At 42.3% G+C, this 26,922-nt stretch overlaps 1 protein-coding gene across 2 annotated transcripts in view; it reads left to right on the top strand.

Moving 5' to 3' along the window:
* LOC311232432 (inactive tyrosine-protein kinase 7-like) overlaps window positions 1–26,922 on the top strand; it is a 194,118-nt gene that overhangs the window by 163,159 nt on the left and 4,037 nt on the right. For both annotated transcript variants that reach the window (XM_084319227.1, XM_084319228.1), the window contains exons 12-19: window positions 1,277–1,421; window positions 4,954–5,081; window positions 5,474–5,674; window positions 12,625–12,771; window positions 14,631–14,878; window positions 18,851–18,931; window positions 22,161–22,312; window positions 23,954–24,132. In XM_084319227.1, the coding sequence (XP_084175353.1) occupies window positions 1,277–1,421; window positions 4,954–5,081; window positions 5,474–5,674; window positions 12,625–12,771; window positions 14,631–14,878; window positions 18,851–18,931; window positions 22,161–22,312; window positions 23,954–24,132 (1,281 nt within the window). The remainder of the gene's footprint in view (window positions 1–1,276; window positions 1,422–4,953; window positions 5,082–5,473; window positions 5,675–12,624; window positions 12,772–14,630; window positions 14,879–18,850; window positions 18,932–22,160; window positions 22,313–23,953; window positions 24,133–26,922) is intronic.

Below are 26,922 nucleotides of genomic sequence, written 5' to 3'. Positions count from 1 at the left end.
GGGCTAGATTGTGGAGGGCTTTGAAGGTGAGTAGGAGGTTTTTGTAGTCGATCCGGTAGTGCACAGGGAGCCAGTGTAGTTGAATGAGAACGGGGGGTCATGTGGTCGGTTGAGTCTGTGCGGGGGATGAGTCTGTGCGGGGGATGATCCTGGCAAGGATGAAACCCTCTTCTGACACCGTTTACATCTGCCATCTTGTGCAAAACTGCAGTGGTGGAAGATTTACACAATTCCTTGACTTGAGTAAAAATCTAAACAGAAATGACCTGATAAAATAGTACTTTGGTACAAGTCATTTTAGAGACACTTTGATGTTGAAACCTGCAGGGCATGTCTGCCTGTCTCACCTCCGCCATTGTCTGAGTACCAGGTGTACTGTGTATATATAATAATAATAATAATAATAATAATAATAATAATAATAATAATAATAATAATAATAATAATAATAATAATAATAATAATAATAATAATAATAATAATAATAATAATAATAAACTGTATTTGTATAGCACATACAAAAATTAATTAAAAAAAGACAGGCATAAAGTGCAGACATACACTATAAAATCCCAGTTTTTCACATTATGATCTAACATCCCAACAGGCCACCTTGTTTATGGTTTGATTCTATGGCAGTTTTAAAATAGACGATAATAAAAATAGTAAAATAGAATAGTGCAATAGTGCAATAAAATAGTAGAATAGAATAGATAGAATAGAGAGTAAAATGATGCAATAAACACGTGTATGTATGTGTGTATTCTTAATTTTAATTTTTTTTAAGTATTATGAATGAATTATTATTAATAATAATGTTATTAAAACAAGACTTGGTAAACCTAGTTATGACTAGATTTAGATTTTTTTATCAAATTTGAATGAATAATATAATGTTTGGAAAGGCATCGCAGCACACTAATGAATGATTGGGAAATAGAAAATCGTATTTTTGTTATCTATAAAGGTCTAACTAAACGTTTCTTTTTCTTTTTTGTGAAACTGAACTTTAATAACTTAATTTTATATAGCGCCTTTCATGAGACCCAAGGTTGCTTTACATAGGGCAATATCAGACAAACATAGTAGACACACAACATTAAGTATCGGCAGCTAGAGGTCAAAGGCCATGTTAAAGAGGTCAGTTTTGAGGAGTTTCTTGAAGTTGTCCAGAGTAAACTTTCACTTTAAGATCTGGTGAATGGTTCACTTTAAGATCTGGTGAATGGTTCACTTTAAGATCTGGTGAATGGTTACACCCCGAGTCTGTTCCCAGTGTACATAGTGTTAAAGCTGGAGCCGGAGAACACCACGGTGTACCAGGGCCACACGGCCATTCTGCACTGCCAGGCCAGCGGGGACCCAGCGCCCTTCATCCAGTGGAAGAAGAAGGACAAGTTCCTGGAGCCTCGCAAGAGCAGGTGTTCATTCAAACCATTATTTATTCATTCATTCATTCAAACCTTTATTCATTCATTCATTCATTCATGCAAACCTTTATTTCTTCATTTATTCATTCAAACCTTTATTTATTCTCAAAAAGGACAATGGAGGTCATCCTAATTTCCAATGTCATCGAGACTTAGACATTTCAATGCATACATTTTGTTTTTGTACAATATTATAATAACACAGCAAGTAGCACAAAATGAACATAGGCATAAAACCAGCGTACATTCGACAGAAATAAAAACAATGTATATTATTGCCCCCCGGAACAGCCAGTCCCCCAAACACCCCACACATCAATCCCCACCACATCCCCATCCAAGACACCCCCTAATAAAGCATGTCATGAATCATGATTGAGAAAGCTACATATCCTCTGTGTTTTCAGGGATAGATATTACAGGGTATCTGCGGGGTATTAAAAAGTCTTAAATTCATAATTCTCAATTTAAGGCCTTAAAAGGTCGGGAGATTAAATATTATTATTCAATATATCAAATGTTTTTGTTTTCAAGTCGTTGTTTATTTGGGAGGCTTTTTTTTTTATTTATTAAAAAGGTCTTAAAAGTCTTAAATGTAACTTGTTGACACCTGCAGAGACCCTATATTAAATGATGTGTTCCGACACTTTTAGCCCCATTTCCATCTACGCTGTGCTTCATATTGGATCCTCACAGCTTTGTCACAAAACTAATGTAAAGTAATGGGGCCGCTCTTAAGCCCAAAACAGCTGCGGACAGGAGCTTTAAAATGACTTCTCAAAGCGCCTTGCGTAGCATTATCCAATTAAAGACCTATATCTACGTCACGCATACATTTAATACAGTACATAAAATACAATAGTAGACTACATATCACTCTCCATACATTTAGTATAATGTACATCAAACAATAGACAGTAGACTATGTATCACTCTCCATACATTTAATACTGTACATAAAACAATAGAGTAGACCAGGGGTCGGCAATAGGTGGCCCGCGGGCCGAAATGGGCCCGCCAGCAATAATTTCTGGCCAGTCCGTTTATTTTGAGAATATGATGTTTATTTTACGCGCAGGAAATATTCACTTGTGACGCCAGAGTGTCTTTGTGAAGCTGTATCTATTTATTCATCATATCTATGTATGTCACTATAGCCAATTGAAATGCTAGAAATGGTCACATGGACTGGGAGAACCAATGGAATTTCACTTTCACTTCCGCGTTTGGGATGCGATCATGCGAGCGACTAACGTTTGCAAAAATGTGTTCAAAAAAACAAAACAAACGTCTTTGGATAGCTTCTTTGCAACGGGCAAATACCAACTGAGGAACCAGAAGAGGAGCCTACGACCTCCAAGACACATAAAGCTTCTTTTAATAAACAGGAGTCATACTTAAAATACGGGTTTATCGCAGCAGGTGACTATCGCGTGTTGACATGGCAACACGAGGCAATGAAGCAACTGTGTTCAAGTTGGCAGAAGATAAAGTAGTTGCATTCAACGCGAGTGGACATTTGACATGTTTCAAACATTAGCAGGGATTTTGGAGGACCGAAACAGAAACAATAATAAGCCCAGGGCAGGGCTGCATTATGGTGAGTTGTGTTTTAATAATAATAATACATTCGATTTATAATACACCCGCCGCGGTGCTGCAAATCAAATACCCACCCTACTGATCTGTTCATGTGTTATAATAATAATAATAATACATTCGATTTATAATACACCCGCCGCGGTGCTGCAAATCAAATGCCCACCCTACTGATCTGTTCATGTGTTATAATAATAATACATTCGATTTATAATACACCCGCCGTGGTGCTGCAAATCAAATGCCCACCCTACTGATCTGTTCATGTGTTATAATAATAATAATACATTCGATTTATAATGCGAGCACCTGCATTCAAATCAAATGACTGATCTGTTCATGTGTTATGCACCCGAGAGGCACTTTATAATAGAAAAAAGACAGTGCAAACATGTATATGTCGCTTACAGTTTATTATGCCTATGCAGCTCGTTTATTTTGACAGAGTTAAAAAAATTTCACTATCATTATATTGCAGTACATTTAGTAAAAAAAAAAGTATATGTTATCTATCCACAGCTGTCTACATACTTGCATACCGTAATTCCTCTAATAGTAACCCCGGCTTGTATTTGTTTCAACTGTAGCGGGTACCAGGCTTGTATTAGGAGGAGGCCTGTATAAGAGGGAGGCCTATATTTCAAATTTTCAAACGGATCATAATGAATAAATCAACATTTTGTGTCAGTTTGAACCCAGTAAAATGTACTGGGTTCATTTATTGAAACCAAGTACTGTATGAAATAGTAAACAGTGCAATTACAGGTGGTCACTGGTCATTTCAACGTTTTCAAAGTGAAATCAAGTAACTAGCTCAGTATGCAGCTCAGTATATTAGTAACCCGGCTTGTATTAGGAGGTCGGCTTATAATTGCTTAGCTCAAGAGCGCACCCGGCCATTAATAGAGACCCGGCTTGTATTTGAGACCTGGTTACTATTAGAGGAATTACGGTATAATAATTTCTACATATCTGTAGATACTATATCTGTACATATCCCATACCTACTCTTACTAGTTACGCTGCTGGCCAGTATGACTTACTACATAGTGTCTTTATACCTGTATCACTGTACATATTTTTTTTTTTTATCCACTTTTTCTCCCATTTTTCTATATTTTCTCCCATCCCAATTTCGTATCATCCAATTCAACCCTCCCCTGTCACGAACGCTGTTTCTTGCCTCCCACAAGCCGGCTGCAATGTGGACTAAGTCATACATAGCACAAGTCCCCTCCGGTACTTGAGGTAACAGCAGTCGCATCTTTTCACCTGCGCAGCTCGATCTCTCAGTGTCAAGGAGTAACGCGTGGGAGGCTCACGCTGCCCCCGACACTTCCTGATTCTACTGCGCAGGCGCACCAACCGACTTGTAGGAGTCGCTTGTTCACAACGCCCGATCCCCACCCTTCAGTTTCCCTCCCCGTAATACGGCCAATGTGTATTACTGCGGACGACCAGCTAAACTGAAAACAATGTGGAGAGCTGGATTCGAACACGCGAATCCTAGCGTCTCCACACTGGTGACGAGTGCCTTGCCCACTACACCACCTAGCCGCGTATCACTGTACATATTAAGACTACAACTCTATACATACATCTGATTAGCACTACTACTCAGTAGTACTAATTTATATATTTTATATCAAGTTTAAATACCTGTACATTGTATATTACTATTGCACTTTACCGTTACATTTGCACTCTGGTTGGATGTCAAACGTATTTTCGTTGTACTGTACTTGTGCTGTATGATGACATACATTTGAATCTTTTCTAATTTTGCCTTCCCCCGCCTCACCCTCCCACCCCGCCTCACCACCCCGCCTCACCCTCCCACCCCGCCTCATCACCCCGCCTCACTCTCCCACCCCGCCTCACCCTCCCACCCGCCTCACCCTCCCACCCATCCTCTCCTCCCCAGGTTCCAGAAGATGGACAACGGTTCCCTGGTGATCCATGACGTGAGCATGGGGGACACCGGCAGCTATACCTGCATCGCTGGCAACAGCTGCAACATCCAGCACACCACAGCGCAGCTCTACGTTGTAGGTAAGTCTGCTGGAACTCCTATTGGATTCACTCAGCCTACAGCAGGGTGGTGTTAGGAATTCCTATTGGAATTGGCTTCTCAGATTACAAATGTCTGGGTTTCTCACATTACAAGATTCAGATTATAAAATGCTTGGTTTCTCAGATTACTGAGACCACAACTGATTTGTAAGAGAGGTTATTCTGAGAAAATAGGTTGAATGTTTATGCTGATATGCTCGTGTGTGTGTGTGTGTGTGTGTGTGTGTGTGTGTGTGTGTGTGTGTGTGTGTGTGTGTGTGTGTGTGTGTGTGTGTGTGTGTGTGTGTGTGTGTGTGTGTGTGTGTGTGTGTGTGTGTGTGTGTGTGTGTGTGTGTGTGTGTGTGTGTGTGTGTGTGTGTGTGTGCGCGCAGAACGCCCCGTCCACCACCCCATGGAGGGCGAGGAGAAGGCGCCGTACAAGATGATCCAGACGGTGGGGCTGTCGGTGGGCGCGGCCGTGGCCTACATCATCATCGTCCTGGGCCTTATGTTCTACTGCAAGAAGAGGCGCAAGGCCAAGAGGCTGGACAAGACCAGCGAGGGCGAGGAGGGAGAGACCCAGCATCTCAACGGTGAGCACAGCTGAATTTAAACCGGTTTACATGTGAAATGTTTCTCAGTGTTGAATTTAAACGGACTTGAAATTATTTTAAAAAGGGGACATGCATTGCTATTCCTTTCACTATTTGGGCAACTTTACACAATTCCTGTGAGTCTATGGAACACATCTGTAAAGTTTTTTTTTCAAAAAAAAAAAATCATTTTCTATTTCTATTCAATTACTCTAAAGCAGCATTTTTCCATTTCAAGATTTCAAGCAGTTTTTGGGCTGGGCTCCGCCCATAAGCGCTTTGAGTGACAGTCACCCACACAGCGTGATACATGTATACGAGAGAGAGAACGAGGGAGAGAGAGAGAGGATACATCGCTCCATGTGTGCGCTGTGTGAGCGGCTCAACTGCAGTTTGTGTGTAAAATGCAGGTTGAGAGAGGGAGAGTCAGGGACAGGGAGACCGCTTCCGTTGTTGAGCGAATTGTTGATTCTCTCTGGGCACCCGAGCACGTCACCGTTTGAGGATGTAATTCCACTCGCTCTGTTGTTGAGCGAATTGTTGATTGTGGGCGGTGACTACAACCAGTGCCCTATTCACGTCAGCAAAACAGTCAAATCAGAACAGCTTAGTTGAGTGAGGGAGGATCTCGTGAACTCGAGACTAGACTGATGAGCCAAAATGATAATTAGAGAAGCAGACCCCATTGATATAAATCCCCATTGCTAGGAAACGATGCTAAACACTGGAAAAGGCCATTTATAAGACGCAGGACCTTTAAAGCTGCAATGGTTATTTTCTGATCGCGTTTTTCACATCTCCAAAACTTCTTATGACTACCTGCTATCAGAAGGTCTCATTGAATCATGGTGTCCTACTCAAACAACCCTGCTATCAGAAGGTCTCATTGAGTGACAGTGTCCTACTCTATCAGCCCTGCTATCAGAAGGTCTCATTGAGTCATAGTGTCCTACTCAAACAACCCTGCTATCAGAAGGTCTCATTGAATCATGGTGTCCTACTCGATCAGCCCTGCTATCAGAAGGTCTCATTGAGTCATGGTGTCCTACTCGATCAGCCCTGCTATCAGAAGGTCTCATTGAGTCATGGTGTCCTACTCTATCAACCTGCTATCAGAAGGTCTCATTGAGTCATAGTGTCCTGCTCTATCAGCCCTGCTATCAGAAGGTCTCATTGAGTCATAGTGTCCTACTCTATCAACCTGCTATCAGAAGGTCTCATTGAGTCATGGTGTCCTACTCAAACAACCCTGTTCCACCATCAGCCAATCTGTTATTAGTCAATAGTTAATTTACTTTGTTGACAACACCTGGGCCCTCATTTATTAATAATGCGTAAAAAGTGTTCTATTTTCTTTCCTATGCACGGAATTTAGAATGTCTCTACGCACAGAAAAATCTGGATTTATCAAACGTGCGTGCACAGGTCATACGCAGACTCCTGTTGATAAATACCAATTGTTCTTACCGTATATGCTTGTGCACGATTATAAGTATTTGCATTAGGGCTGACCTTCGAAGCTTTTTTTGGCAATCGAAGCTTCGGGGCCAAGCTTCGATTTTAATTCGAAGTTTCAAAAAAAAATATTGAACTTTTAATTAATTTTTTATTTATTTAAATTTTTTTTATGTTGTGGGACTTGTACAGCACTTTGGTAAACTTTGTTGTTTTTAAATGTGCTCTATAAATAAAGTGGATTGGATTAATTAATTAAGTAGCCCCTTTCGTGACTGTGACGCAGCCAACAAGGTTTCACTCGGCTGTGTGATTTAATTCAAGGTGGATCGCTGTTGTCGTTTGAACAACTTCAGATTTCATGGGAACTAACAATCCCCCAAATCAAGAATGTTTAAGATGAATGAAGTAAGATTTAGATTATTTGAAATATTGCCTGTGTAGACTAAACTATGCACAGAATTATGTCAGTCTACAAGGTTCGGATTCTACATGGTCCGGCAATGTAGACCTTATAGACTCCACTACAGACCAATTATCAGTGAATGTTCATGCATTTTTAAGAAGGGCTACTTCCACAAAAAAACAAAGAACTCACCAAAACATCTCAGTAGCACCTTATCTAAATGTTCTATTTCATATATGGAGATTCATATTTATTTATGTATTCATGTATTGCATGCATTTCTACATTTTATTTCCTATTTTGTTTATTCATCCCAGTATCTTTCTTTCTTATGTGTGGAATTCTACAAGGCATGTAGGTGTATATGTGTTTGAGGATGATATCCTTCAAACAGGCAATAGTGATGATATAATTTGGGCAGTGCTGAGCTGGGTTACTTTCCTCCAGTGTATTTGTCCCCCGGCCCCACCCAATGGCCCCATGCACGCACACGCACACACACACACACACACACACACACACACACACACACACACACACACACACACACACACACACACACAAAAAGCGAAGCTAAAGATTTTTTTTTTTTTTTTTAACTTCGATTTTTTTTTAATGTTCGAAGCTTGTGCCATCGAACGAAGCTTCGAAGTATTTAAGACAGCCCTAATTTGCATACAGAACCGCCCCTAATCAACCATATGTGGTAATTAAATACCCCCATGGATACATGCCTGTTTGTGGAATGTGGAATAATGGCTATGCGAACTAAAAAGATAAACTTCACTGAGAGCGAGATTGATCACGGAGGTCATCTAATGAACAAATTGAAGGTAGAAAGCATTTAGTTGTGAACAATCTTATTTGGAAACATGACACACAAAATAATATTCAGCTTTTTATTAAAAACAATATTTAATCGTATAATTTTTAATATTTTTTTTGAGAATAAATTAATCCTATGAAGTTGTCCATGCCAGTGGACACCCAGGAGGAAGGAGCGTCTAAGGGTGTTGACTGACGCAGTCCTATACTGGCCCAGTACGCCTGTACGTTAATGCCAAGCAAGCAGTGCAAAAATGCTTCCGCATTCGTCACCGCACGCTAGTGCGGTAAAGCGCCCTTCTTTTCAGACAAATGCTACCGTGCGTGCACCGGCGGCGGCGTGCTCGCTCAGGTGCGTGCGTGCGCCGGCGTGCTCGCGCGAGGTGCCCGCGCATGCGCATGAGATCCCGCCTTGGTTGGAGCTCAATATATATAAGTCACCGCCTCTTATTCACTATCTGGCACTAGCTCAATTGGCAAGGACACATGGCTGTGGATCCTATGGCTTGTTTGCTGGCGAGTTCGAATCCCATCGAAAATATTTTTTAACGTGATTTTTTTTTAACGTGTATTCTTTCGCCGGTTAAGGTTAGGCATTGTTTCGGAGTTGGTTAAGGTTAGAACGGTTAAGTTTAGGCGCTGTTAAGGAGCTGGTTAAGGTTAGAGTTTGTCAAAGAGAATGGCAATATAATTTCTATGGTTAAGGTTAGGCATTGTTTCGGAGTTGGTTAAGGTTAGAACGGTTAAGTTTAGGCGTTGTTAAGGAGCTGGTTAAGGTTAGAGTTTGTCAAAGAGAATGGCAATAGACAGCCTATTTCCGCGCGACCTGGGCGCTGGGCGGCGGAAAATGAAAGGCGCATTACTGCATGCCACTACGGTAAGTTTTTGCACTGCTTGCTTGGCATAAAGCTACACGCGCCCAGTACACTGACCCGACATTTACACTGTAACGACTGAAATGAACAAGTCACTGAAGCAAATTGCTACCCAATGGAGAATACAAACTCGTAACCACTTTTAAGTGATATTTTAATTACAGATACCCCAGTAATAACATTACAATTTAATTAAATACAATGAAGCGTGCATTCCTCCCAGCCACCAGCAACGACATTTATCAGCCAAATGCGCATCGCATGTACATTGAGTCATTGACTGAGTGGAATCCCTTCTATTCACATAACTGCATTTGTTTATTGATGGAGCTTTAACAGCTACATGGGTGGTAGCAGTGGCGTCCTTTCAGTAAAAGGCAAGGTATGGCGAGGAGGGGGGGGGGGGGGGGGGGTAAAGGGGGGGTTTCCCCCCTTTGGTAGATTTTTTTTGTCAAATCAGTTGTGCAATAGTCACTTTTGGTGAGTTGTTTCTATACAATTCAGTTATATGACATTTAGGTATGACACAGGACTACACAAGCATTTTTAGTATAGAAATGTGTCAACAGACTAAAGCAGGGAACCACAATATTTTGCATACGAATTATGCAGAATGTAATATCATAACTGTCTATTACTTTTCTTGCAATTGAGCCAATTTTCCTTAGGTACGGTTTTGAGGTGCGTGTTCAACAGAATGTAGTATCAAAAACACATTCACAAAAAGTATGGGTTACTGAATGCTGAACTGCACTATTATAATCACTAAGCCAGACCTTACCTGTGTGCTGTGTCCCTGTATCACTTGTCTCTGCTGCCCTTTGATAAAAAAACGTCCCTACAGTATGTCCATTTTCCTTTTTTTTGGGGCATATTTCAGTTAGTCACAGTAAAAGTCACCTAGTAAAAGTGAGATAATTGACAATATCAAAACATGCTAGGGCTGTACCGAATAGTTCGAAGCTTCGTTAATAATGTTGACATTCGAATTCTAAATCAACATAAAAAATTGTAAAAAAAAAAAAAAAAATTGTTTACATTTTTATTTGCCAAGGTATGGCGAGTGCTATACCTTGCCATACCAAATGGACGCCCCTGGTGGTAGTGGTACAGTCTATTGCTTGATCCATCTCCAATATCACGCTGGACCGTGCTGGTGGCCAAAGATCCCAGGGTGGAGAGGACTTTAATGTGCACGGGATGGAATTCGTGCATTTTGTTCTACGCTCCAATTTGGGTCCAAAATTGCGGTACAAATCAAGGAGAATGTGTCTCTCGGCTAGCAGACTGACTCTACTTAATATTATGTCCTCTCTGCAAATAGACTGCCCTATCTATCTCTGAAAACAGCTCCCCACGGAGCGCACCCCGTGACAAGTATTCCGATGACGCTAGATAAAACATGCTGCATTAATTCGGAAAGACATCCTATTCCAAATGCTATTTATAGGGTTTGACAATAATTACACTCATGTCTCTATTTCACAATTAACTATAATTAATTATGAGTCATACCGAACAGTACGTCTGTGTTGAAACTCGAATGCATGAAAGCTTCTGTTGCCGTTTTCTTATTCTACCGCTTGGTGCCATGTACGCACGGTCAGAGCTGTGCGTAGATGTACGCACAATCTCAAACACACGTTCATATTGATAAATCCCACACTTTACTTAGAAATGATCGTACGCACGGTTTACGCACATATCTGTGCGTATGCAGCATTGATACATGAGGGCCCTGGACTGTGCTTTAGCCATGCCTTTTCTTCAACCATTATATGAAAACATCCTTGCATCATAAATCTACGATGAACCTTTTTCAGTGAATCTGTTTATTGTATCAATATTGTGCTGTTTCTATGAGTATTTGATGGTCATTCTGGCCATTGTCACCTTGTTCAACAACCAGGAAATAGCCAAAGTGTATAATCTATGCATGAAAAAGATTTTTTTTTTAGAAAATCTGTTGGTTACAACAACATTCTGCTAGCAAGACAGTATTATGTTTAAACAATGTGTTTACAATGAATGTGTCTTCAGTTTTGGGAGAGAGGGAGGAGGGTGCTTTGTTTCTTTGTGTCATTGCTCCCCTCTTGTGGTCAGAAAACGATTATTGCAGCTTTAAACTAAACATTGAACTAAACAGACCTGTCTTTTAAATGATGTTTTCCAGTGAAACCAGTCAGAACATATAATATTATGTACCTAGACTCAAAATGTGGACGGCCAAGAAAATCCTGGATTTGGCCGTAGTTCACTTTTAGAGTATAAAGTAAAACGTTTTCCACTTCTACGATATGCCTCAAATCAAATGACGTTGGGTTTGTACGAGAGCCTATTCCAGCATGGCAATTCAGCACAAGAGAAAGAAGTAACAAAAAAAAACAGATTAACCCTGAAAGAAGTTAATTGTTTCTATAAATCGAATAGTATTTTACTTTTTACTGTATATTTTTCGCTGTATATTTTAGAATTAGGGATGTCCGATATTATCGGCTGATATTGGCATTAAAATGTAATATCGGGGGAGCTCCCGTAGCTCACCGCGTATCTCGGCGCTATTTCGGCGTCGGGGACAACCGTGCTCGTCACGGATCTGGGGTACACGAGTTCGACTCCCGGACTCGCCGTATTTTCTCAGAGTGTCTTCCCCTGATCTATATCCCATTCAACCTGTTTCTGTCGGTCATGCTTGACCAGAAAAAGCGATAAACGCTAAAAAATGAAGTTTAAGAAAGAAAAAAAAATGTAATATCGGAAATTATTGGTATCGGTTTTCAACAACATTTAAAAAAAAATGTAATGCATTTATTTAACCTGTATTTACCCAGGCAAGCAAGTAAGAACAAATTCTTATTTAATTTATTGTCAAAAGTATGCATAATGTTGTGTTAATTCCACGACAAGAGATATGTAATGTAGTTTTTTGGGGGGGGAAACCCCGCATATATCGGTTGATATCGGTATCAGAAATTAAGCGTTGGACAATATCGGTATATCGGTAAAAAAGCCAATATCGAACATCCCTATTTAGAATGTATACTATATATCCCTGGGGCGGCCAAGTGGCGAACCATGTAACACACTGCGTTGCGAAGCGGCCGACCCGGGTTCGATTCCCGGACCCGGCGTCCTTTGCCGAATGTCTTCCCCCCGCTCTGTCTCCCGTTCTTCCTCTCTCTCTCCCTCTACCGGACTGCCCGGTAGTACAAACAAATAAAAAAAAATCTACCAAAAACATAATAAAAGAAATATATATATATCCCTGACTGTTTTTATTCTTATTTGTGATTTTTGACTACCTAAAAGTTTATTGTGAGCGATCTGTAGTGCTGAATTTCCCTCAGGATCAATAAAGTACTTCTATTCTAAATTGTGTGTGTGTGCAGGCCAAGCCAACGGACAGGCCCCAGCTGAGCTCCAGGAGGAGGTGGCTCTCAGCAGCCTGGCTACAGGCGCCGGCAGCACCAAGCGCCACAGCGGCCACGACAAACTCAACTACCCCCGGACCAACCTGACCACCATCACCACCCTGGGTATGGAGCAGCACACATTATTATATTAAGATAAGATATTCCTTTAACCACTCCCTCAGAGCTCGTTTTAAAAGGCAGCTAAAAACGTACTTCTACAGGCAGGCTTTTTAAACACAGATAGCCGTTTCTTTCTGTTTATATTTTAGTTTTTTGTTGTCTATTCTGTTGTTTTAGTTCATTTTAATATTTTATTTTTCTCTTCACATGTTTCTTCTTGTATTTTTACTGATGTTTTTTTTTTCTTTTTTTTAAATCTTTTTTCCCCCTCCTTTTTCAGATTTTTTTCCCATCCCACTGTTAGTCGTTATGCCAATTCCCAACCCCCTTCCTGGTTGTTGCGCACTTTCCCCTACTGTTGGTCCGAGAGGCCGGAGACTGTCACATGCTTTCCTCCGACGCATGTGCAGCCAGCCGGCAGCCAGCCTGGCCGCGCAGATTCTCACTGGGAGAGTGTAACGTGTGGGAGGCCGCACTACCTCTCTCCAGATCTTACCCTCGCTGAGCAGGCGCCCCGACCGAACTGTAGGGGTCGCTGTCCACAACGCCCAGGACCCACCCGCCAGCTTTCCCCACCCCCTAATACTGCCAATTGTATTAGTGTGAACGGCCAGCCAAGCTGGTGACAACGGCGGGAGCTGGATTCGAACACACGAACCCAGCGTCTCCAGCGTTGGTGACGAACGCAATCTCCGCTACGCCACCTGACCGCCCTTTACTGATGTTTTAAAATGTTGTAAAGTAACAATATAACAATATAAGTGAACAATATAACAATATAATTTAATCTGAGTATGAGCAAGTAGGTAGTGTAAATCAAGGTGCAGATGAGGGTATGTATACCCTCTGTTATATTTGCATTACAATAAATATAGTTACAATAGACACTATAATCTAAATAAATAAAATAAAATACTATGAGTAAGTAAGTATACACAGGTGCAGTATGCATACTATGATGTAAGATATACGCCATACATTATACGTTGTCCGTTTAGGTAGTCTAGGCTTGAATTCCATAGGCTACATGACATTCCCAGCCCCTGTCAACCCTTTTCAGAGTTCACATGTGTTCTTCCTGTGCCCCAGTTCAGTCTAAACATGCACCGCTCTCTCTCTACCCTGAAGCCAGAAATCGGAGGGAGAACCCTGGAATTTGTGATGTCACTGCGATGTAGAATCTGTGGCTGACGCAGCCCCATATGGGGCACATGCAGTGCCGTATTTTAGTAAAAGTACTTAGTTACTTTTCCATCCCTGGTAATCGGTAGTCTGCATGGATTGCATTTTGAAAGCACCCTGAATCCCAGCCCTGCTTACATGCCCCAACACTCAGCCCCAACACTCAGCCCCAACACTCAGCCCCAACACTCAGCCCCAACACTCAGCCCCAACACTCAGTCTCAACACTCAGCCCCAACACTCAGTCTCAACACTCAGCCCCAACACTCAGTCTCAACACTCAGTCCCAACACTCAGCCCCAACACTCAGTCTCAACACTCAGCCCCAACACTCAGTCTCAACACTCAGTCTCAACACTCAGCCCCAACACTCAGCCCCAACACTCAGTCTCAACACTCAGCCCCAACACTCAGTCTCAACACTCAGTCTCAACACTCAGCCCCAACACTCATCCCCGACACTCAGCCCCCACCATGTTTAACCATGCGGTTCCCGTTGCAGCTCTAAGTGTTCTATGCCCGAGCAGCCAGTAATCTATGGCAGATTATTTAAATTTCTTGTAAGAATAATATGTGTATTTACTGCCATACGTCGTGAATATTTATTCTCTAAATATAAGCGTCTTGTAAGATCTACCATATCGCCCTCATATATCACCTCCTCGTGTCCCTCGCCACAGGTAAAGGGGAGTTCGGCGAAGTCTTCCTGGCCAAAGCTAAAGGCCTGGGCGGAGGGAAGGCCGGTGAGGAAGAGGAGGAGACGGTGGTCCTGGTGAAGGCCCTCCAGAACCGGGACGAGGTGGTGCAGCAGGAGTACCGCCGGCAGGCCGAGATGTTTGGCAAGCTGTCCCACCCCAACCTGGCCCGCCTGCTGGCCGTGTGCCGTGAGGCCGAGCCCCACTACCTGGTCCTGGAGTACGCCGAGATGGTGAGGCGTCCACACACACACACACACACACACACACACACACACACCACACACACCACACACACACACACACTTCAAATCAAATGTATGTGTATAGCCTGAGATCACATGGAATAGCCCCCATGGGCTGTACAAGTCTTCTTGTAAAAGTCAAGAAGAAACATCACAAAAGATCAAAAACAAAAACCACCATGAAAATCCAAATATGCGACACTCCCAGACTTTCCCCAATGAAGATAAGGAATGACTCACTAAAAACCTAGCAATAGGGGGGGGGGGAGCACCACAGGCGGCGTGGAGGAGAGAAACTTCAGATGGGCTGTTCAAAGGGGATCCCCCAACTTGGATGTCGGTGATAATATAGTGTTGCAATGGATGATAGATGGATGGAGAATAGAACAGGCGAGTAATTGGTATGAATGTATATATACATGTAATGAAACACATATATATATATATTAAGGCGGTCAATCGCATAATTGTCCATAGTTAACTCGTGATTAATCGCAAATCTATCGCATATTTTGTATCTGTTCTAAGTCTACCTTAAACGGATCTTTTTCAAGTTTTAATACTCTTATCAACATGAGAGTCAAGAAATGCTTGCTTTATGCAGCCATTTAACACAAAAGGATGTCCCTCATGCATTGCAAATTTGCATCAAATTCAAAACAGAGTGATGCACAAAATAACTTAAAAGAAAATAATAATTTAACAAACTGTGTGCATGAAATAATGGGGGAAAGAAAACGTTAGGAACTTGTTACATTCACCCACACAAGGGCTGAGGACTCACACCCCCCGCCTCCCTCTCTCTCTCACACACACTCTCCCAGCTCTCTTTCTATATACCGTATATACCTATATATTTTTTTTTGCGTTAATCTTGCGTTAAAAGAAATAGTGGCGTGAAAATAATTGTGCGTTAACGTGTTAACTTTGACAGCCTTAATATATATACAAGGTAGCAATAGTATCTATGGTACATAAGAATTTTTTTTATTATTAACTAAATGGAGCACTCCTGTTGTGACTCGTCATTCGCAGGCCCACGTTACATTATCTTATCTTGGATACAGAAAAACATATATTTCCTCTCTGCTATCTATCCATCCAGATAGTTTTGGTGTGACTTCAAGTCAAGTCACTTGTTCCTTTGTTAATCCCCTCGGGGTGCGAATAGTAATAATGATAGTGTTAACAGTAGTACTGGTGAACAGTAGTGAGTGATGGGATTCAATCGGACAGTGGTAATAGTGAAGATGGTATACATGGTCCGTCCACAAACCGTAGTAACGCACTGCACCAGAGTCCGTGCAGTGTTTATTATTAAGAGTCAGATAGTCCTAACAGTTCTCAAGCTCACCAGCTGTTAGCTCTCCAGCAATTGGCAGCAGTCCGTGCCCACGGTTGTGGAGCCTGATGGCTACTGGCACCAAGGACTGTCGGGGGCCGATGTGGTTTCATTGAGAGCTATTATGGCAGGCTTACTCGAATAGAAAATAGTTCTCAATGAAACTGTTCACAACGAGCTCTGTTGATTATTGTGAGTAACCGTGTCATGATTTCTGGAGAGAGAGACGTCGCTGGTGAGTTTTTCAAATGCACTATTTTAGCGTTTTTTAGTACCATGACATAATCGTTATTCAGCTCCGTTGTATTGGATTGACGGCATCACCTGTACATTGTATCAGAGTTGTAGTCGAGTCACTCAATCTTGAGGTCGAGTCTCGAGTCCCCAGTGTTCGAGTCAGAGTACAAGTCTGAGTCACCAAAGAAGAGTTTGAGTCGAGTCCCCATTACCCTAGTCCGAGTCCAATTCATCAAGGTTGAGTCCACTCCCCTCTGGCAGTCAAATAGCTGACATACAAATAAAAAAAGGTCTACATTAAACATAAATGGCACAGCGGTCACCGTTTCAATGGGAGTTTATTTACTTTGTGACACAATAGCCAAACAAATGCACTAGCCATCAATGTCTTATGCCAAATGATTGGGGGCTATTACAAAATAAATAAATAAATAATTAATTAATTAACAAGTCTGAGTCCTTGTCTGCACCTTCTGAGTTCGAATGCAGTCAATGCTCTAGTCCAAGGCCAAGTCATCAGTGCTCGACTCAGGACTTGTGTTGAACTCAGTGAACATAAGAGGGGGAAATAACACAATCATTTAAATGAACAACTAAAATGTTGGAGCCACCATCTTTCCCACGTGATGTAAACACAGCATGTGTTCCTGCTTTCGTCCTGCTTTCTTCCTGATGTGTGAAAGTGAGAAGGCTGGCGTTGGGCTGAACATGAACTGAACATGAACTGACCTGCTGTGCGATCAGTATGTGGCATGAAACTATGGAAACCTCTACAGATCGATAGTTGTACAAATAAACAACAATCGGACTATATGAAGTTGAGGGGTAACGGGTTTCCGTGAGAGGTGCTTTGATTATAACACTACTAATCATACACTTTATTTATATAGCACCTTTCATACAGGAAGTGCTCCACAGCAGTTCTACATAAAATAGACATAGGCATAAAATGATAATAACATTTACATAAATATAGACAGGCATAAAATGAACAGATAATTTAACAAATAAAAGTGCAGACATAAAATGAGTATAAAATAGACAGAATACAAGCAGTGCAATAAAATAGCTCTCATTTAACACATTGCCCGCCGGGGGTTATGCCCCTCTCTGCCAGTGCTGTAAGCCTATGGAGATGTTTACCTTCTTTGCAGGGCTATAACTTTTTTAATGTTATTGCTATATTGACATTACTATGGCCCATTCAACATCGATTATCTATCGTTCAGGATGTGGGAACGTTATACTTTTTCATTCATACATTGTTGTGTTAATACCTTCTAGAATATAAGTATGTTTTTAATCTTTTCTGCTGTAATTCCAAAAACGTTAGTTATAGGCCCAAACACATTATATAGATTATCGATTGCCGTTTCCCCCCCATAGATGCTACATCGTTTATAATTCCCCGATCATCAGTTACTGCTTTATGTAGGTTGGGTGGATATATTGATCAGATGGTTTGCAAACAAGGAAATGCACAATCGGGTTGAAAATAACGTTATATTCCTCTTACCGTGGGCCAATGAGACTGGCGGTGAAAGATCCCAATTATACGACGCCGATCGCCTAGGTCCATTTCCGGTTTGTATGGCGCAATAAACGCCGAAATCATATCGATTATTAAGTTTAGAAAGCGATCCATTATGTACATAGTGTCTGTCGGGAGTCCCGTAACGAGATGTGACTGCCGGATGGTTTTCATCGATGCACTGATGGCCCATCCTGTTTGGGAGTGTAACTCACCCGACCATCCACCAGGCAGCGGTATTGAGCAGTCGTTGCAGTCACATCTAAGGTCCAGTTGCAGGACCGGGGGTGGGTATATGAATTATGAATGCAATGGTTAAAAAAAATAATATTGATCTAAAAAAACGCTGTACAGCGATCCTGGCGGTCAACGCATGGCGGCCAATAACGCTGGACAGTGTTTTTGGCGCTGGATGTGTTTAAGATGAGGTAAGATATCCTTTATTGATCCCCTTGTGGAAATGCAGGCATCATAGCAGCATGGGGATGGGGGAGGGCAGGTACAGGTATGGGCAGGGTAATAGTATAAGACATAATACAGGCAATACAATTATAGTACAGTAGAATCAAGTGTAATCAAGGTGCAGATTAGGGTCTGTATGCCCTATCGTTATATTATACATCACAATAATGCATATATATATTTATAGTACAATACTCATTGTCTGGATGTAATGAGTCTAAGTTGCAGTGCATATTAAAAGGCTACGGTGAAGAGGTACGTTTTAGCTTACTTTTGAAAATATTTTGTGATCTAGCTGCTCTAATGTCCATAGATAGGGTGTTCCATAGCTTTGGTGCATAATTCTCAAAGCCTGTATCACAGATTCTATGACGTACTTTTTTCCCAGGGCGACTTGAAGCAGTACCTTAAGATGTCTAAGAGCAAGGAGGACAAACCCAAGTCCCATCACCTGAGCACCAAGCAGAAGGTAAGAACACACAACCCAAGTCCCATCACCTGAGCACCAAGCAGAAGCTAAGAACGCACAACCCAAGTCACCTCAGCACCAAGCAGAAGGTAAGCACACACAACCCAAGTCACCTGAGCACCAAGCAGAAGGTAAGAACACACAACCCAAGTCACCTCAGCACCAAGCAGAAGGTAAGAACACACAACCCAAGTCCCATCACCTGAGCACCAAGCAGAAGGTAAAGAACACGCAACCCAAGTCCCATCACCTGAGCACCAAGCAGAAGGTAAGAACGCACAACCCAAGTCACCTCAGCACCAAGCAGAAGGTAAAGAACACACAACCCAAGTCACCTCAGCACCAAGCAGAAGGTAAAGAACACACAACCCAAGTCACCTCAGCACCAAGCAGAAGGTAAAGAACACACAACCCAAGTCACCTGAGCACCAAGCAGAAGGTAAAGAACACACAACCCAAGTCCCATCACCTGAGCACCAAGCAGAAGGTAAAGAACACACAACCCAAGTCTCGGCACCAAGCAGAAGGTAAGAACACACAACCCAAGTCCCATCACCTGAGCACCAAGCAGAAGGTAAAGAACACACAACCCAAGTCTCGGCACCAAGGAGAAGGTAAGAACACACAACCCAAGTCCCATCACCTTGTAACAGTCACAAATGTGCCTATTGTATTTCTGTATTATTTAGTTGCAGTGCCATGTTTGGTCACTAAGTGGCGCTCCATTGTTTGTACCTAATGTAGCTACAGGTTTAATTTGATACAAGTGGCTTCTTCACTTCCTGTTCCACCTGACGTCCGACAGCACCGTCAAGCGCCAACTTGTTATAGTAGTTTCTCTAGTAACGATGTGGCTAGTAGTTGTTTTAATATACCGTAATTCCTCTAATAGTGACCCAGGCTTGTATTTGTTTCAACTGTAGCGGGTACCAGGCTTTTATTGAAAGGAGGCATGTATAAGAGAGAGGCCTATATTTCAAATTTTCAAATGGATCATAATGAATAAATCAACATTTTGTGTCAGTTTGAACCCAGTAAAATGTACTGGGTTAATTTATTGAAACCAAGTACTGTATGCAATAGTAAACAGTGCAATTACAGGTGGTCACTGGTCATTTAAACGTTTTCAAAGTGAAATCAAGTAACTTTACCTGAGTAAAATAGTGCAATCACAATACTGGTATAAACAATTCTGAGGTAGTCTTACTCTCTTGGTAAACATTAACACCATACCATTTATATGGTATTTACTGCACAGCCAGCATATAACAACAATAACAAAATATATTGCCTATGGTAAATACCATAAAAACATCAACACAGTGCAACAGTGTCAATTTAACTTTAAATATAACTTCAACTGAGGTAGACTACCACAATACTGTGGTCCATCCTATTTATTGCCCATTCAAATAACTGTATATAGGCCTATATACAGTTAGGCTAATAACAGTCAAGTTCAGCTGCAAATAATAAAATAAAAACATTTTCTCTAGCCAACCTTTACTGGCCACAAACGCCTTGCCTCCATCACTCACTGTTGGCTAGATTTCCATTGCTTTTCTTTGTATCATTTTGCGCGACACGCGGTTGTGTTTGTCGCGCAATGCATAAATCGACTCGGAAAGTAGTGTCTCCATCTCCTCTCTCACTTTTTTTCTCCCTCCTCCAGTTATGCTCTTTTACCGTCAACTGCTTTCAGCTCATTCCTTTGTTTTTTCCAATATCGGATTTGTCTGGAATCAATGTTAAAGTGCTTTGCGGCTTTCTCTTCCGAATGCTCCGCCGCATACCTCAAAACTTCCTCTTTAAACTTAACGTCAAACTTTCGTCTCTGTTTAGTACCGGTAGTTTCAAGTTCAAGTTTCTTTAATATTTGTCATACAGAAGTACAGAATACTTTTATACAAAATGCTTCTTACTGTTACGCTCCAGAGACTGTGCAAGACAAGATAAGTATGAAATAAAATAACATAGTAAAATTAGAAGTAAAAAAATGAGGTCACAGTGTTCAGTTTAGACATATGTACAATGTTCGATGCAGAATAGACGTAGTTACCATACAATATACAATACTGTGCAGTGTACTAATATACAATACTATATAGTGCAAGGCAGAAATGGGACGAGGTGCAATTTAGGTACAATTCACAGTAGGTGTACGAGTTGTAGTGCAAATCCTTTATCAATAAATATAAAGTGTGTTTGTGTGATCTAAAGTGTGGAGAGTGGGTGCTGCAGTGTGTTGTTTGTTTGAGTGAGTGTGTGCGTGTGGGTGTGTGTGCGGTGTGCATTTGATGGTTGTTGCATAGTGTTTATTGTTCGTTTAGCAGCCTGATGGCCTGGGGATAGAAGCTTCTTCTGAGTCTTTCTGTGCTCGCCTTAAGACTCCGGTATCGCTTGCCTGACCGCAGCAGTTCAAAGAGGCAGTTGTTCGGGTGGCTCGAGTCCTTAATAATTCTCTTAGCCTTCCCCTTGCACCGCTTGTTGTAAATGTTCTGGAGGGTGGGAAGCCTCAAGTTGACGTCACACAGCCAGACACGTTACAACCTCAGCACCTAAATTCTCTTTTAAATTGACAAAAGTCAATTCACTTTATATACCAGTACAGTATTTAAGCTATAAAGTATACATACCGGTTAGGGATGGGTACCTTTCACATTTGAACCGATACGGTACCGGTACCTGTGAATCGATACGGGTACCCAACGGTACCTTTTTTCTGTACTTTAGTCTCGGGAAATTTAATTTACCTACCTCAGTCGTAAAAATAAAAAAAATCCAAACTTCAAATAACGACAATTTCGACCGTTTTCGGCTTGCCATTGCTCCGACTGCTTTGTTGTTGAATCAAGTCAAATCCTAGGTAAGCATATATTGTGCGTGTGAACGTTGACATGAAAAGAAAAAAGGTAAAAAAGAAAAAAAAAGAAAAAAAGTTAAATTCTTTTTCTGTATCTCACTTGAATCGATACTCGGTAGTACCGACGTGTTTCGGTTCGGTACCTCAAAAGTACAGAATTCGGTACCCATCCCTAATACCGGTACACAATATAAAGTCAACTGTTTCCAAGGACTCACTCATTATAATCTCATTTAAGTGGAAATTTGTGTATATTTGAAAAGCTTCTACGTGCAAATTCTAGTATTTAGCTTGATAGACGTGGCTTAATATGCTCTCAAGCATGACCACAAGTAACTCTCTCCTCTATCTCCCCCCTCCCTTCAGGTGGGGGTGTGTCTTCAGGTTGCCAAGGCAATGGAGCATCTGTCCAATCAGCGCTTTGTTCACAAAGACCTGGCCACCCGCAACTGTCTGATCAGCACCAAGAAACAGGTGAAGGTGTCGGCGCTCGGCCTCAGCAAAGACGTCTACAACAAGTAAGTGACCACTTAGTGCTAGGCAGACCAACCAGGAGTTAAATGCTAGGCAGACCAGCCAGGAGTTCAATGCTAAGCAGACCCACCAGGAGTTCAAAGCTAGGCAGACCCCAGGAGTTCAATGCTAGGCAGACCCACCAGGAGTTCAAAGCTAGGCAGACCCCATGAGTTCAATGCTAGGCAGACCCACCAGGAGTTCAAAGCTAGGCAGACCCCATGAGTTCAATGCTAGGCAGACCCACCAGGAGTTCAAAGCTAGGCAGACCCACCAGGAGTTCAAAGCTAGGCAGACCCACCAGGAGTTCAATGCTAGGCAGACCCACCAGGAGTTCAAAGCTAGGCAGACCCCATGAGTTCAATGCTAGGCAGATCCACCAGGAGTTCAAAGCTAGGCAGACCCCATGAGTTCAATGCTAGGCAGACCCACCAGGAGTTCAAAGCTAGGCAGACCCACCAGGAGTTCAAAGCTAGGCAGACCCCAGGAGTTCAATGCTAGGCAGACCCACCAGGAGTTCAAAGCTAGGCAGACCCCAGGAGTTCAATGCTATGGTTGAAATCCTGGAGGGTCTGACTAGGGTTGAAATCCTGGAGGGTCCAACTAGGGATGCACCACTAATTATTATCATATTTTAGTTAAAATAACAGGGTATATTTCTGACTACACCATAGGGACTGACAATATACTGTATGTGTCTCCACCTAGTGGCTAGGTTACCACACTACAGTGAAAAGACAGCTTCGTTTGTAGTTTACAGTGTGGCGTTTTCAAATGTTACAAATACAATACAATTTGTATAGCAATGAAAGCAGACTGCTCTGCCTGTGATTGGAACTACACATTTCTAAGTTTCTGTAAAATGTCAAAGTACTTTTACGCCTCTATTATATTTAGCCTACCTCATTGATGACCTCACACTGATGATTTTGTTGCTGTCATACAGTTTTGGCAAATAATAATACGAAATTAATCAAAAATGTTTTGTTAACTAAGTTAATTTATTTCATTATAAGTCTGACCGTAAGGGAGCAGGTAGTTATAAATGAGTAAAGTATGATTTGAGTAAAAAGGGGTGGGATTAAATAAGTGTATAACTTCTTCCCACTTCTTTAAAAAAAATTGTTAGGTGCGGTCAGGTGGCGTAGCGGAGATTGCGTTCGTCACCAACCCCGGAGACGCTGGATTCGCCTGTTCGAATCCAGCTCACAGCTCTGGGGTTGTCACCAGCTTGGCTGGCCGTTCACACTAATACAATTGGCAGTATTAGAGGGTGGGATAAGCTGGCGGGGTGGGTCCGGGTCGTTGTAAACAGCGACTCCTACAGTTCGGTCGGGGCGCCTGCTAAGCGCGGATAGTATCTAAGTGGGATAGTGTGATCCTTCCACACGCATTGGCATAACGACTAACATTGGGATGGGAGAAAATCGGGGGAAAAAGGAGGGGGAAAAAGATAAAAAAATAAATAAAAATTAGTTAGACTTTTGTGGGGTTTTTTGTAATTCTTTTATACATTTATATTATTTGAACAGCTTAAGGCTATATCTGTACTTGTTGTTTGTTTGTTGTTGTTGCATATTTGAAACAAACTTCAATCAATCAATCCTCCGTCTGCTTTCCTTCCCTCTTCCTCCTCCTCCTCCCAGTGAGTACCACCAGTATCGACAGGCCTGGATCCCGCTGCGCTGGCTGCCCAGCGAGGCCGTGTTCGAGGACGACTACTCCACTAAAACGGATGTGTGGTCCTTCGGCGTGCTGATGTGGGAGGTGTTTAGCCTGGGAGAGCTGCCCCACGCGGAGCTGGACGACGAGAAGGTCCTGGAAGGTAAAAGCTTGACACACACGCCAGGCCACCGGGGTATGAACAGAGAGAGAGAGAGAGAGAGAGAGCATGTTCAGTGGTGAAAAGTAACTTTTACTCAATTACTGTACTTAAGTACAATTTCAAGCTACTTTTACATGAGCGTTTTCATTTTAGGGAACTTTATACTTTTACTCCACAAAATGTATCTGAACCCATCGGTTACTAGTTACTTTGAAGAAATAGATTTAGCATAGAAAACATGGGAAATGTTTATGAAGATTATATACTTTCAAGTTTCTTTAATAGTTGTCATACAGAAGTACAGAATATTTTTATACAAAATGCTTCTTACTGTTACGCTCCAGAGACTGTGCTAGACAAGATAAGTATGAAATAAAATAGTATAGCATGTAAAATAGAAGTAAAAATAGAGGTCACAGTGTTCAGTATAGGCATATGTACAATGTTCGATGCAGAATAGAAGTAACTGAGTTACCATACAATATACAATATACTATGCAATGTACTAATATACAATACTATATAGTGCAGAGCAGAAATGGGATGAGGTACAATTTAGGTACAATTTACAGTAAGGTGTACGAGTTGTAGTGCAAATCCTTTACCAATAAATATAAAGTGTAAAGTGTGTTTAGGTGATCTAAAGTGTGGAGAGTGGGTGCTGCAGTGTGTTGTTTGTTTAAGTGTGGGTGTGTGTGCTGTGTGCATTTGATGGTTGTTGCATAGTGTTTATTGTTCGTTGAGCAGCCTGATGGCCTGGGGATAGAAGCTTCTTCTGAGTCTTTCTGTGCTCGCCTTAAAGGGGTTATGCACTGCTATTCCTAGCACTATTTGGGCAACTTTACACACTTCCTGTGAGTCTATGTAACACATCTGTAATTTTTATTCCAAAAATAATCATTGTTTTATATTTCTAATCTTGTACTCAAAACCAGCATTTTTCAGCCTCATGAAAGCAGGCTATTATTGGCTTGGCTCCACCCAGACTTTGAGTGACAGCCACCCACCAAATAGCTCCGCCCATCTCCCCGTCAGAGATTAGGTTTCAGGTTACATACAAATATGGTATGTCATAAATATAGAGATGTAGCAGTACTGTCTATCTATATATATATAATATGTTACCATGAATTGAAATTGGGGGACCCTGATGTAAACAAGACGAAAGTCTTTCTCTGGTCTCCATCATAGCAGTACTGTAGCAATACAAATATGGTATGTCATAAATATAGAGATGTAGCAGTACTGTCTATCTATATATATGTTACCACTATTTGTAAAAGCCACAACCACGTTACCATATTTGTAATAATGTAAATCATTGTGTCATTGTACATATTGTGTATACACCGTTAGAAGCTAACATAGCTTAGCTTGGTAGCTATTGTGCTAACAACATATCCCGACGTCCGGCTCGCTGGCCGGCATGCACGCCCGACACAAAATGGTTCTCTCCTCTCTGTACACCCCCGTCCCCACGGGTACCCTGCCGGGGAGCCCATGGACGCGACAACGGCGGCAGCCGTAGGGTGCTCGAGCCCGCCGTAACGCTAGTGGTACACAATAGCTATGAGCTAACTAACGCTACGGCCGCCGCTGTTGTCGCGTCCACAAGCTCCCCGGCAGGACACCCGCGAGAACGGGGGCACACAAGGAGGAGAGAACCACCCCAAATCGAGCACTCATGCCGGCCGACAAGCCGGACACCGCGGTTGTTGTTAGCACAATAGTAGCCCACTGTGATGCACCGAGTGGGCCACCATTGATCAACATGCAGCGATGTGTAGCTTGCATGATGCGTGTGCAGTGCTTTGCCACACAGGTCTGAGAAGAGGACCTGCACATGATAGCAACCGGGAGCGTCGCGGAGCATTCAGCCTGCTGGCTACCTAGATCCACTTCAACCAGCCGAGCGTCGGGAGCTCCAGCAGCTTGTCGATGTGCTAATAGCCTGGAGCCAGCTACCGTTAGCTTGCAGAGGCTCCAGCACACCGACAAGCTGTGTAGCCAGCTAACGTTAGCTTGCAGAGGCTCCAGCACACCGACAAGCTGTGTAGCCAGCTACCGTTAGCTTGCAGAGGCTATTAGCACACCGACAAGCTGTGTAGCCAGCAGGCTGAATGCTCTGGTTGAAGTGGATCTAGGTAGCCAGCAGGCTGAATGCTCAACGACGCTCCCGGTTGCTAACGCCGGCCCCGGCTGGTGCTAAGTAGCTAGCGATCGCTCCCGAGTCCCGAGAGCTAACGCCGGTCTGTCTGTCGAAGACCGAGGGAACCGCATCAGGCTTCAGCTGATTAGTGATCTTCTGGACAAACCTTCCACCCTGCAGGTAGCAAGAATGGAGGCGGGCATTACTAAAACCACAGAGCCAATCACATCACCGTGCGCTATAAACAGCGCCCTGTGACGTGCACCAGGTCGTCAAATCAACATGACCTGATTTACTAGAGGCAAAGAGGGGATGGGCTGTAGCTGAGGAATTCGCCAATATAGTATTTAGGCCCAAAAACACATTGATACGAACTCCTATTACTATAATACAATGCTAGAGACTGAAAAATGACATTTATAATGCATAGCACCTTTAAGACTCCGGTATCGCTTGCCTGACCGCAGCAGTTCAAAGAGGCAGTTGTTCGGGTGGCTGGAGTCCTTGATGATTCTCTTAGCCTTCCCCCTGCACCGCTTGTTGTAAATGTTCTGGAGGGTGGGAAGCCCCTGTTGTGGCTGATGGTTGTTAACACAGCAGGAGACGATAGTTCCAATTTCAACAGGCAATTTGTTTAATGA

Source organism: Notolepis coatsorum, assembly GCF_963971535.1.
Source record: "Notolepis coatsorum genome assembly, chromosome: 7".
Classification (NCBI taxonomy): domain Eukaryota; kingdom Metazoa; phylum Chordata; class Actinopteri; order Aulopiformes; family Paralepididae; genus Notolepis; species Notolepis coatsorum.
The sequence above is the reverse complement of the archived record's forward strand: the minus strand, read 5'-3'. Positions and strand labels throughout refer to the sequence as shown.